The sequence below is a fragment of the Orussus abietinus genome, unplaced genomic scaffold (genome assembly GCF_000612105.2).
Source record: "Orussus abietinus isolate OABI.00-Male unplaced genomic scaffold, Oabi_2.0 scaffold409, whole genome shotgun sequence".
NCBI classification, from domain to species: Eukaryota; Metazoa; Arthropoda; class Insecta; order Hymenoptera; family Orussidae; genus Orussus; species Orussus abietinus.
This window is the reverse complement of record NW_019394559.1, coordinates 2,096-15,032: the sequence shown is the minus strand read 5'-3', so window position 1 is coordinate 15,032 and position 12,937 is coordinate 2,096. Positions and strand designations below refer to the sequence as shown.

The 12,937-nt window shown below is 39.6% G+C and overlaps 1 protein-coding gene across 1 annotated transcript; it reads left to right on the top strand.

The window, feature by feature from the left end:
- Positions 1-3,154: 3,154 nt before the first annotated feature.
- On the top strand, positions 3,155-12,671 carry LOC105702836 (mucin-5AC; the record flags this gene model as incomplete). Its single annotated transcript, XM_012430725.1, has 9 exons — positions 3,155-3,213; positions 4,916-5,049; positions 5,118-5,433; positions 5,740-5,926; positions 6,055-6,365; positions 6,822-7,131; positions 7,435-7,994; positions 8,629-9,232; positions 12,309-12,671. Coding segments are annotated over exons 1-9 (2,844 nt in total), but the record flags the coding sequence as incomplete, so codon positions are not given.
- Between the last annotated feature and the right edge of the window lie 266 nt (positions 12,672-12,937).

Here is a 12,937-nt window from a genome sequence, read left to right as displayed (position 1 = left end):
TTAATTCATTTTTGACGTAACAATTTCAAATCTTATTTCTTTATAAAGTATTGCAAAATTAATAAAACAGATCTGTCCCCTCGGAAAGCAAATTATGTGCAGTAAATTTGCATATTTCAAGTCTTATTCCTCAATAATTCTACAAATCGTATTCCTTTGCGTGACATATTAATTTAATTCATTTTATAACGTATCGTAACGCAATTCGTTTTTCACGTAACAATTTCAAATCTTATTCCTTTATAAAGCATTGCGAAATTAATAAAACAGATCTCTTCCCTCGGAATACAAATTATGTGCAGTAAATTTGCATATTTCAAGTCTTATTCCTCATTAAATCTACAAGTCGTATTCCTTTGCGTGACATATTAGTTTAATTCATTTTCGACGTAACAATTTCAAATCTTATTCCTTTATAAAGCATTGCGAAATTAATGAAATGGATCTGTCCCCTCGGAATGCAAATGATGTGCAGTAAATTTGCATATTTCAAGTCTTATTCCTCATTAAATCTATAAGTCGTATTCCTTTGCGTGACTTATTAATTTAATTCATTATATATCGTATCGTAACGCAATTCGTTTTTCACGTAACAATTCCAAATCTTATTCCTTTATAAAGAATTGCTGGGACTTTTATGCGAAGTAGATCGAACGTCCTGAAATGGATCTGTCCATTCAGGATGCAAATTATGGACAGGGAATTTTTCTAGGATCGAGCCAAGGCGCAGTTAGGTGCATCGGTGAGGCATGAGAGGCGTTAAAAATATTTGCGGACAGGCTGGAGGTTTTGCGGTAATGTTGCGTCTTACGTAAGCCGAGCGTCTTGTGCCGTTAGAGACATGTCCACGTAGGTATATACATGCGAGCCCACTTTCTCCATATGGTTTCACGATAAATTCCGCTCGCCGGTAAGATTTCATTTCTAAACGATCGCACTCATTCGTCGTCGATCTTATCGACAACTTTCCTCGATCTGCCTTTCATCGGTCATTCTTACAGGTACAAAAAAGAAAAAAATTAAAAGAAAACTGACAAGACGTTTCAAAGTCGGCGCTCCATTCATAATTTCCGTAATAATTTCGTGTCTAATTCCCAGTGAATTTATGGAGAGAAAAAAAAATTATTGTTTAGATAATATGTCACCTGTGCCGACGAGTACGCGTGAAAGTGAGAAGTTTCATTACGGGAAAGTAAAGAATATAAGTTATATACACACCTTAAAAAGAGAAGGCGGTCAGGTTAACTTCTTACCACGGTTTATATTTCTTAAGTGTGTAAATTGTTTTCTCCTGAATCGTACCCCAAAATGTAGGAAATCTACTGCAGTTACTTATTCGCATAAATTAAAGGATAATCGTGTACTGAGTGTGTTGGTCCCCGGTCTTAGAAAATAAGCAACTCTTTGTTACATACATGTTAGAGAAGGTTTACATAAATTGCAGGATATATATTATCTCGAATGAGGGAGAATCTTTCTTCTATGATGTCTTTAATATCCCCTGTTTGTAATACTTTGCGGAAAACTTTTCCAGGAAACACTTTACATTTGAATCATCATAAATGCCCCTTTTCGCAATGGGGGATGTTTAATTCGATATGACTCAATTTAAATTTGATATAATCATAAAATGTATTGTGAATTTTCTTGAGCAGCTTTTAGTATTGGTCAAGGGAAATAATAAGGTGTGGAATACCGAATGTCGATGAGAGACTTTTCCAGTGATCTCTAAACCGGAAGTCCCGTTGAATCGAGACGGATCAAGTGCCTTCCGTGACTAGACAGCCTGATGATTATGCATCCGTGAATCATGCTACTTCCGGTTCGCCAAACGGAGGTCTTGTCCGCATTTACGTCTCTTGCTTGATCGTTTATCATCGGACATTGCGTGTAGGCGCGTAACTTTGTCTGATGGCACTTTCCAAACTTGTCCCGGCTGGAATTGTCGCAAGATGTATAATAATGGAATCGAAAAATATCCCCGTGGTGAAAACGAAAACACGTTTTAACCCAATCTTCGACTTAAGGTGAAGTAAAACACGTCGCGGAACTTGATCGACTTTGATAAAGAAGATTTTTCTAAATGCCTACGTTGCCGACGTTCGTTTTTATATTGACAGCTGTGTCGAATTATATTGGATATTGTACCAAATGACATACTCCACCTGTCGTTTTCGTATAATAAATATCAAGAAATCGAAGTAAAACTCCAGCAATCCTCTGGATTCATGCTTTCTGGGGCCCTAATTAACTGCAGAGGAACACCCTGCGCCATCTGTGATTTCCAGGTCAATTAAATTTTCACTGCGAGACCTCGTACTCCCATCGTTTTAGCATAGAAGCGCATACAACACTTTTTTTGCCTTTATCCCGTCCAAATGCGAGTTTATCGTTTACCAGAGTGTTCTAAATTGTCGTAAAATTGTCCAAACCCTTTCGTTTCTCATATCAGAGCCTTCGATTATTGTATATTGATCTAAATGTAAGAGCTCGAGGCCATTTTGGTTCTGGTCTGGGCTGAGTTACAAAATTTTTTCCAAAAATCCAAATTTTGAATGGACCAGGACAATTCTTAGATGATCAGGAATGATGTGTCAAAGTTTCGGACAGTTTGGTCTAATACCCTGAATAAAATTTGTTGTATTCGAATCGACTGATTTGAAGTGGTTTTCACTTCACCTTAACGCACTTGTTTTCCCCCTCCAAGCCTGCGGACCCCCTTCTGAGCACTTTTCCCTAAACCGACTTATAATATTTATATCTTGCCATCATTTAAACTGTTTTAAAAGTTGCTAGTCTAAACGGTTCACCCGATGAATTCGAAGTACCCTTTCTTTAAAAGAAAGATCTATAAAAAGTATCTTGGTGTTTCAGAAGTTAAACCTTTTTGATCAAATCTGCGAATGATTTTTGCGATTCTAACGTATAATATTTTATTCATTAGATTATTTATGAATGAAGGGCAGTATTATACAGTTCACCCGATGAAATCGAAGTACCCTTTCTTTAAAAGAAAGATCTGCAAAAGGTATCTCGGAGTTTCAGAGATCAATCCTTTTTTATTAAATCTGCGAATGATTTTTGCGAATCTAACGAATAATATTTTATTCATTAGATTATTTATGAATGAAGGGCAGTCTTATTTTCGGTATCAATGGACGTTGCCGATGACACCAGCGTACCGGAAATAACGGACCACCATGACATCGAGAGGTAACGTTATTTCCGGTCACCAAAGAAAGAAAAGGACGTGTCCTGGAGGTCGGATTAAAGGGAGGAAATAAATTCGGAAAAATACTTGAAACGAGGGAAAATTGCATTAGCATCGCTTCGAGGAAAACTCCAGACATTATGGAAGGTCAGGATCGTGATCGATCGGATTGATATCGTCTTTAAATCACGTGCAATGCGAGCGACATTTTCCGAAGGACTCGGACACCTCATTTATTCCACAAGTTGCTGTCCTTCGGGTGAAAAGGAAAGTGAATACCGGAGACATGTGCAGGAGAGTCGCGGCCTTCTTTACGTCGGAGAAAATTTATTGATGGGCGATCGACATTCCTTTTCCGTATACAGGGGGTGTAAAAAAACGAAGGTTGGTCGAATGACATTGAGCGCCAATCAATTTTATATTTCTATACTTCTTGATGAGGCTCCAACTATATATAAATTAAATACAAAATAATTTGTTAATCATGAAGCACGATAATAAAGATAAATGCATCAACCCTAGACATTAATTAATATTTTCCAAGGATATTTGAAATAGCTTTCGATCGAAAATAATGCAAGAGTAAGCGTTTGATATTCCTGAATTTTTTATCATTCGAAGGTAAAATATAAGTTTATTATTCTTCTGTATAACAAACGAGGGTCTATTAAGGGGATGTGAAAGTGGCATCCGAAAGCTCAATCGTTCATAAAACTTTTCATAGAACTGGGGGTCTCAAATCGTTTCATACTTTAAAACGTGAATATGGAGGCCCTAAGGTAGGTCCTGAAGCTCACGAAATTTCATTTTTTATCAACTATTTTTAAAATACCTATAAACAAATTTAAAACGTATTGAAATTTCATGAGTTTCAGGACCTTCCTTATAGTCTCCCTATTCACGTTGTAACGTTTCAAACTATTCGGTAAACCGAGTTGGGAGAAAAGTTTTATAAACAAAACCTCTTCGACACCACTTTCACATCACCTTAAAAATTTATTTTAGGGGGTTTAAAAGTCTTATCAAGACGAATTTAAATACAAAAAGCTTTTGTCTTTTAAATTGCTATACACAGGATGTCGTTTAAGTAAAATATCTGACCGCGGATGATTTCTGCCATGTTTCTCTACAAAATATCCTATTTTTCTCGTCGCGACAAAGAAGTTAGGGATCACGTAATGAGAAAGTCGGCGTTACGGCCGGTTTTATCATTACGGCTTTTTAATGCCTGTGATGAGTGCCTTTATAATGCCGTCTTTACGGGCTCCCCTTGAGAAACTCTAGTTACGGAAGTTCATGTGTGAATAACTTATAAGTCGTTATGCTCGGACATTTCATAACGCAACTGTTTAAGGAAAAACCGAAAGTAACGGCGGTGGCTAAAAGTTAGCATTCCTTTTTAACAATAATCGATCTTAGGCAATGCTTCTGTGCACTAAAGACATATGTGCCCATAATTATGAAAGTGGTCTAAGTCAAAATTGAAAAAAAAAAATGAGTTTATCAGTTATTTCACGCCACATTATTTCAAACTAAATTAATTCAATGTAATTTCGAAACAAAAAATATATGACTTAGACCACTTTCATAATTATGGGCACATATGCAGACTACATTTACCGAACTCCTCTTGGTCGATTAAAATTTCAGTGTCCAGTTATTTCATTCATATTAATATGTTAAATTCCTCTTTTCTGTTATCAGATTATGCTGCGTAATCGCAAACGTGTCTTGCGAAAAGGAGACCGGAGGAAAGTCAAAATCTGGTCTGGAATCCCTTGAAAAGTTCGTCGCCAAAAAGCCAACTCCGTTCCAAGCAAAAGTCACGCCGATAAGAGGTACTGATTTTTCGGACGTCTAAATTAATTATTATATATCTAAATTAATATATCTAAATAAATTTCAGACTTCGTTACGTCTCATAAAATCCCCGAGGAGCTTCCGAAGCCTGTAGAGGATGACGAGTACGAGTTAGATGACGATTCGTCTTATGCGATTGTCGAGCATAACGAGTCGAGAAACGTAGGAACCAGCCGGAAAAATGTCGAACAATTTTCCGACGAAATCCTGGAAGAAAAGTCCACTAGAAAACAAGCTCGAGTGCAATTGGAGAACTTCAGTGACACTGGAGTCTTGCATGAAGATGGTGTCAGAAAAAGCGACAATTATAAGACTCAAAGTGATCCTCAGAGGGATTCCCTCATCTCAGGTGTCCAAATCAGGTATTGTTTCCTAACATTTATATTTAAAAATTACGTCCCTTATTCCTTTATATTTATTAGAAATTTCGGGAAAACATATTCAATTGAAACTTATCATTAAACGTTATATGGAGGAAGGAAAACCTTTTAGAGTACAACAGATTTTCTTACTACAGCAAAAATTGTCTGATGTCAATGAAAGTGATTTTAACACAACGGAATATGAATTGTAGTTCATTGACGAAAAGTACTTTATATGTTCCTGAAGGGTAGATTGCAATGTATGCATCTTTTTTAACATAATTTCATTCTCTTTTCTTATTTCAGTTCCGAGTATCCAACAACAATGATGCCAGTTCTCACGACATCTCGAGATGTTCGATCCTTCGATTTCATCCCTGTAAACATAATTCGGGAAGACAGTAAGGACTCTTACACTCCTTACTCCGAAAGACACTTTGGGGACCTAAGTGATGTCAGTTTGGTACCAGCTGGTACCAGTTCTCGAATCCAGGTACGTCGCAAATTTCTATTCTTCATTTTCTTCATTCACAATATTCTCATTCTCGAACTTCAAAGTACTCTCCAGGGTTTTTCTTCTTTTTTCTAATTTTTCCGACATTTCCTTGTTTCGTTAACCAGGTGAAGAAAGGACCCAATGGTAAGGACTACGAGTACGAATACGTGTACTATTACTATGACGAAGAGGAAGATAGCAAGAGCGATGGTACCGTTTCAAACCCCCACGATGGACAAATCAGAACAACGGCCCCTCCGAAAAGAGGTTCCCCAAGTTCCCGAAATAAATACAATTCCATCGAAAGATCAACCACCGTCGAACCCGTCAGCAATGAAGTCATTCCTAACAGAAATGGAAATAGAGGAAGACAGCTCGCCGAAGCTGAAGACATCTCCGAAGAACGCCTTCCGACTAACACTAGATTCCCACCCAGGTACTAAGCAGTAATAAAAATGATTAAACATCGGTACAGTCACCAAAATATGTAAACAATAATAAGGATAAATGTTAGTTAAACTACTGAACTAAAAATACATATTTAGTTACGTTTAAAAGTAGTAACAGTGCTAGGACAAATTACAATATCCTGACAAAAATTCCAGATATGCGTTTTGAATATCTTAATTCCAATTTTTTATGCGCAAGTATCTATCTCCATAAAGATGTTTCTTTATCTTCTTTAATCGTATTTTGATCGTACGTTATTCAACAGTTATTTTATCATGTACTGTCAAAAGGTAGAACTGAGAAGGTTACCGTCCAAACATTTTTGACACCCCCATTGATGAGATTTTTATAGTCATCTTTTTTTATGATAACTTTTTAGCCGATCAATTTGATTTTGAATGATATTTATTTAATATTCAGACACTGATTCAATGATTTTCAGGTCTAGGTCGAATCACAATACCGGGACCACGGAGCCCAGTCGAGCTCGAGGAAACAGACCAAGACCCAGTTTGGACCTCGTAGACTCGAGCAGCTTCCGGACCCATCAGGAGGGTCCAGAATTCCCCCAAAACCTGCCAAAAGGGCCCGTAAGATTTCTAGGAGTGACTCCTAATGAAGATAGCGATGAAAAACCACTCACACGGGTTCGTGGAAGGCCTCAAAGAATCCAGGAGCTTGCCCCTGTAGAGGAGGTTGCCGAAGGACCAGCACCGGTCCTCAGAAGACGTCCCGTCGTTCCAGACCCAGAGGTAACAGATTATTCATCTTATAAGAAATCACATGATATTTAATTTAATATCCAACTAGAGTGTACCCGAGTAATTATTTACCTTACACGATACATTATGTCAGTGAACAATAATCCTCTAATTCGACCCTCTCCTATCAGCAATTGAGGTAGCTAATATCCCCGTTATCATGGGAAGGAATAACGCGTTCCAAAATAAGATTTGCAAATCTAATTGTTAATTATAAAGTTATAATCTACAATGGGAAAGATTTAACGTTTCCTGGAGTATGACAAATAAATGAGTATCCGCCGTATCTTTCAGGTCGAAGTTGAGCTGAACAGGGGTCAGCCATCTCGTCCGGTCGTGGAGAACGTCGAGGAGGAGGAAGTGGGCACTTCGGATGCACCTCTTTCTTCCCAGAGTTCAACCATTTCCGGACAGATTTCGGAAAAGGGAAATCAGAAGCAGAGTCCATCGCAGGACCAGGACTCCGAGTCCTTAGAAGGCAGCACTACGACCGAAATTCCCACCACCGAGTATCCTTCGGCGATGGACAAGGTGGCTTTGGACCTGTACGCCTTCCTTCAGCAAGGCCAAAGCAATCTCGTCGACTCGAGTAATTCCGACAATTATTCCGGCGAGAGTACCACGGTATCCGAGGACGATGCAACCACCGATGCACTTTCGACCACGGAATTAGTAACCACAACGTCAGCCGAATTTGTGACAACGACTACGACTCCTACCACGACCACGACCACGGAACCAACGACAACCACCACCACAACCACGGAGCCAACCACCACGACCAGTGCCCCACTTCCTGCTGGACGTGGGAAGTTCCGGAGACCTGGAATCGGCGCTCCTGGTACCAGAAATCGGTAAAAGACCATTAAATAACTTAAATTCATGCTAAGCCAATAATTAACACCTTTTAGCAACATTGATCTACTAATCTTCGATCACTACTTGCCTACGCGCAGGAAAAGATTTGCTTTATTTAACGAAATCGTTTGCATTTCAAAAACCGTTTTCGTTGAATGAACCGAATTCTGGTCCACTTGACCAAACTCATTTACTTCTATCAACTAAAGTGTTTTGGATAAATCGCTTTGATAATTTTAAAAAATACTTTAGTGAATAAACCAAATGTTTTAGGTGCGCGTACGAAATTATCCTGATAATTATCAGGGGGTGCTCTGCCGCAATGTATGACTTCCAAAAATGATTGACCAAAGAATTTTGTCATGTCATCTAAATATGTGGCCGTATAATGGCCGTATTTTGTGGTCAAACCAACGCAAATATTATTTCTTTAAGAAAAAGGAATATTTTTCGGTCTATATCAGTGGTTGCTCGAGACGTTCGTATTGATTCACTCTAAATTAACTACAGCCATCTTCATCTGCTTTTTTCCGTCTGTGCGGTTCACAGTGTAACTCTTACACCTCATTGTATCGTCCCGCATTGTATTTATGAATTGTTTCAATTAAGTAATCTCGAATCTTTGTTCAGTTTCAAGTCAAACGGTGGAAGCACGACCAGCACCGAGGCGTCTGCGGAGCCAACCCAAAGAACCCGAGGAAGGTTTGGCTCTAACGGAAATGGAGGCTACAAGAGACCAAGACCCGGACAAAAGCCGGTGGAAGAAGACATCCAAAAAGATTCATCCAGTTCCGTGAACTCGGAGAAATCTGCGCCAGGGCGCAACAGGTTCCGTGGCACCGGGACCAGGAACGCGATCAGCACCACTCCGGCTTCGGCCACGATTTCCGGATCTTCCCAGACGGGAACCTCTAGTCCTGCTCGGCCAAGCTTCAACAAAATCAACTTGAATCGCAGAAGAGGTCGACCAACCACGACCTCGCCCACGACTAGTGAGGAAACCAGAGAGAACCCTGAAAATGGACACACCGATGCCCACGAGGTGACAACCTCCAAGCCAAGCACGAAACCTCGACTTCCCGGTACCGGAACCAGACCCATCAGGCCTGGTGCCAGGATTGGTCTGAGACCAAGACCTGGACAAGCCACCAGCACCACGACCGTTCAACCGGAAGTCTCGGAAGCACCTGTCGAGGAACCTGCCGGAGAGGGAACCGAAGAGGAGACCCATGAGGTAGTTAATCTGCTATTCTACTAAAATTCTGTCGTCCCGCTTCTAACAATTATTACACCTCGTTCCACCAATCTCAATTGAATCATTGATTACCTAGCCGTAGGTTAAAGTTAACGTCTAACAACTTCCAATGTCTACATACGTCTATACGTTTTAGAAAATCCCTGGGGGAATTACGTTTGTAGACGTTAGTCTACGACCAAAGAAACGAAAATACTAACGTTTAACTTGTAAGTTAATCACGGGATAAAAACGTAGTGTTCCACCGCATTTATTTAAAGGGTTATTAACTAATCGTATACATTATTTGAAGTATGCTGAATTGTCGGTGAACGGTTTCGCGTGATTGTCTGATACTCCGACTGATTAGAAAGGATAGAAGATGCGCCCTTATCAAGACACGAAGTCCCCCTAGCTTCATGCAAGAACTTATTTGACAGACCCTAGCCTCAAGAAGTAAAATTCTTTGGTTAGGAATTAATATAAAATATTTTCAAGCGTACATCGATTATTAAGAAATTGTTAATAGAATGAGATACATCTTCATCCGTTTCGACATAAGATGTTAATTCATACTCAATGTAATCCATATTTTCCTCACGTTTGTGGCATCTTTAAGTTGAAGTTCAATTAACTGAAGCTAAACAATCGAATTTGACTGGTTAATCTAAACGGCGATTAATGGAAATTAAACCGCCGTTAAAATGTGGGGGATCGTGCAACTCGTAACCGAGGATTAGCTTTCTAACCGAGGTTGGTGGAACCGGGCATTAGAGATTACGCGAAAAAAAGAATTAACTCGGCCTTAACTTCGGTGATTACCTATTCTTCAAAGATAAAAACACCGCATCATTTAGCATTGAATTAAGGTTGACAGGTAAAATTGTTGTTTAATTTTTTTTAGAGAATTTGAATAGTATGCTCGCAATGTAGGACAGAGTTCAGTTATACCGATATCATTCCATTAACGTAGGTGGGAAGAAATTACACCTGCATTGAATAAAAGTACAATAGGCTCATAACCCAAACACGTCTTCGATACATATTACGGTACTTGGTCAGCTAAAATTCGAATCATGTACGTTTTCCGTTATTTTTGTCACCAACGTGACTAAATTGTACCGTTAAAGGTGCCACACATTTTGTCACTAATTTTTGGTCATTTTCTTACAAACCGCGATCCTATAACCAGCTTTTCTAATACAGTCGGTAATGTTATTTCGCGTGATTAATTTAGATATAACAAATTGAGAAATATATGAGGAAACTAGTTCGAACGTTCCATTTTAAAGGTGAAGTGAAATCCCCTTCAAATCAGTCGATTCGAATACAACACTTTTTTTTTTTTAGAGGTATTAGACCAAATTGTCCGAAACTTTGACACATCACTCCTGATCATTTAAGAATTGTCCTGACACATTCAAAATTTTGATTTATGGAAAACATTTTTTAACTTAACCTTGACCAGAATCAAAATGGCGTCGAGCTCTCATATTTCGATCAATATACAATTATCGAAAGCTCTGATACGTGAAACGAAAGGGTCAGGACAATTTTACAACAATTTAGAACACTCTGGTAATCGATAAACCCGCATTTGAACGGGATAAAGGTAAAAAAAAGTATTGTATGCGCTTCTATGCTAAAACTAACGAACGTCGGCGACATAGGCATTTAGAAAAATCTTTTTTATCGACGTCGATCAAGTTCCTCGACGTGTTTCACTTGACCTTAAGATGGAAAAGAAAGGATCGATCATTGGCCCAATTCGCCCTGGAATGTGAACTTTGAACGCCGATTAGGAGTTCGGGGTACAAAAGAGTTCCGTTCCTCGAAGGTGAACCACCTTCTCGAATCCTGAACGGTCCGGCGACATTTTTAAGGCGAGATTAAGTACGAGGACGAATGACGTCACTTGCGATCTTCTCGCAGTCACTTTCACTGGGTGGCCTTTCAAAATGTCACTGCAAACGGCCGTCGGGTTTTCGCTCTTTTACGCGAGAGTAAGTTAGCCCAAATTCAATCTATCGTTTGTTTCACGATAATCGTTCTTTACGCCATAGCAAGAATGCCGGCAAAATCAATTATAGCAAAGACTTCCTCTAACCCTTTGACTACTAAGAGCGCCTAAAGGCGCCCTACGTTTGGTCCAATATTGCCTGCACGGTCAGACGAATTTCGCCTATATGTCGAAATGGCTCCCTGTTCAAAGGTTTAAAGATATCTAACCGCAAGAAGTTATCTTATCCTTTTTCCTTTTATGTATAATTCCTTAACATTCAATAATTAAATAAAATAACCCCGGAATATCCCTAGCCACGAAAAACCAGCAAAAGTAAAAGCACGAAATATTTTATATCTTACAATAGCTTATAAGAAAGTAATTATTAAATCTTCTTACGACTTGAAATGACGCTAATCAAAGTCATCTATTCTTTTATTTTGATAATTATAATTTCTTGCTAATCTTTCACTAAATACTAAGAAACCATTTCACAGTGCATGATTTCCTGTAGTTCTATACTTTTTACTACTGATTATATTTATTAACTTTTTACTACATGATTAAGCCAAGAACACGAATCCTGCTACATCCTACCTAACTAAACGAAGTTACACCGATAGCGGGACATTTGCACCTTTAACAAAGTACTGCATTACTAATAAAGTTCTGCTTTTACTGCAGCAATAATTGCACCAATAGCAAAAATATTTGCAATTTTACCGAGCACGGATATAATCACGGTAGAGCTTCATTTAGAAGGAATGCTTGCTAAAGTAGCAAATAAATTTGTTGAAACAGCGGGAAAGCTATCGTTGTGCTACTCGATATGCAATTCGTTATCGCGAGTAAAGAAAGAATATTGCACCTTTGAATAAACTTTTTGGCACTTTTGTTGCCCTGGTAAAGTGATACTCGTTTTTTTTTTACCTGTTGCACATAGAACGAATAAAATTCTAAACAAGAATTGTTGCCGAGCGATTTTCAAGTGTTCATATTTCTTGTTACGACTGTGTATGTGTTTTTCCGCGCGTGCCGATAGATAAACAGTAATTTTGTTTGTTTAAATTCCAGGCCCCTGCGGAGACCAGTCCACCAGCTAAGGTGACCACGGTGAACCCTTTGAACAAGCTGCGAAACCGAAATCGTCTTCAGGTTCAGCCTAAGAGCACGACGCGTTCTCCGATTTCCCTTACCCCGAGGAGATCACCGTTGTTGCCTCGAAGGAAGACAACCGAGGCTCCTGCTCCCACGGAAGCCGACCACGAAGAGGAGCCGAGCTCGGAGGTCTCCGAAGAAACGGAAGCCACGGAAGCCTCGTTACCGGAAACGAGTACCGCAGCCAGCACCAGGCACGAGGAGACCAGAGGTCTCAGCGGGCTTCTGGCTCCTAGACGCAGGATAGCACCGAGACGTCCTGGACAGATCATTTCCAGGGTATAGGTTTAATCGCTGCCCGGTTTTCCGGCACTTCCGGTACGTCCTGGAGGAATCGACCAGCTCGGAAGTGCCGAACTGCCCCCAGGGGAATGCTGCGAAGCGACAAGGACCTGCCTTGATGTCCTTTCGAGGATAAGCTGATGAAAAAGTGCTGGGCACGTCACTGGGGACATCGATGCTTTGTCTTTGAAAGCGGGAGTTTATGAAATTTCACTGTTTGACCGGGGGAAAGGATACCGTTTTGCTCACGAAGTATGGTGATA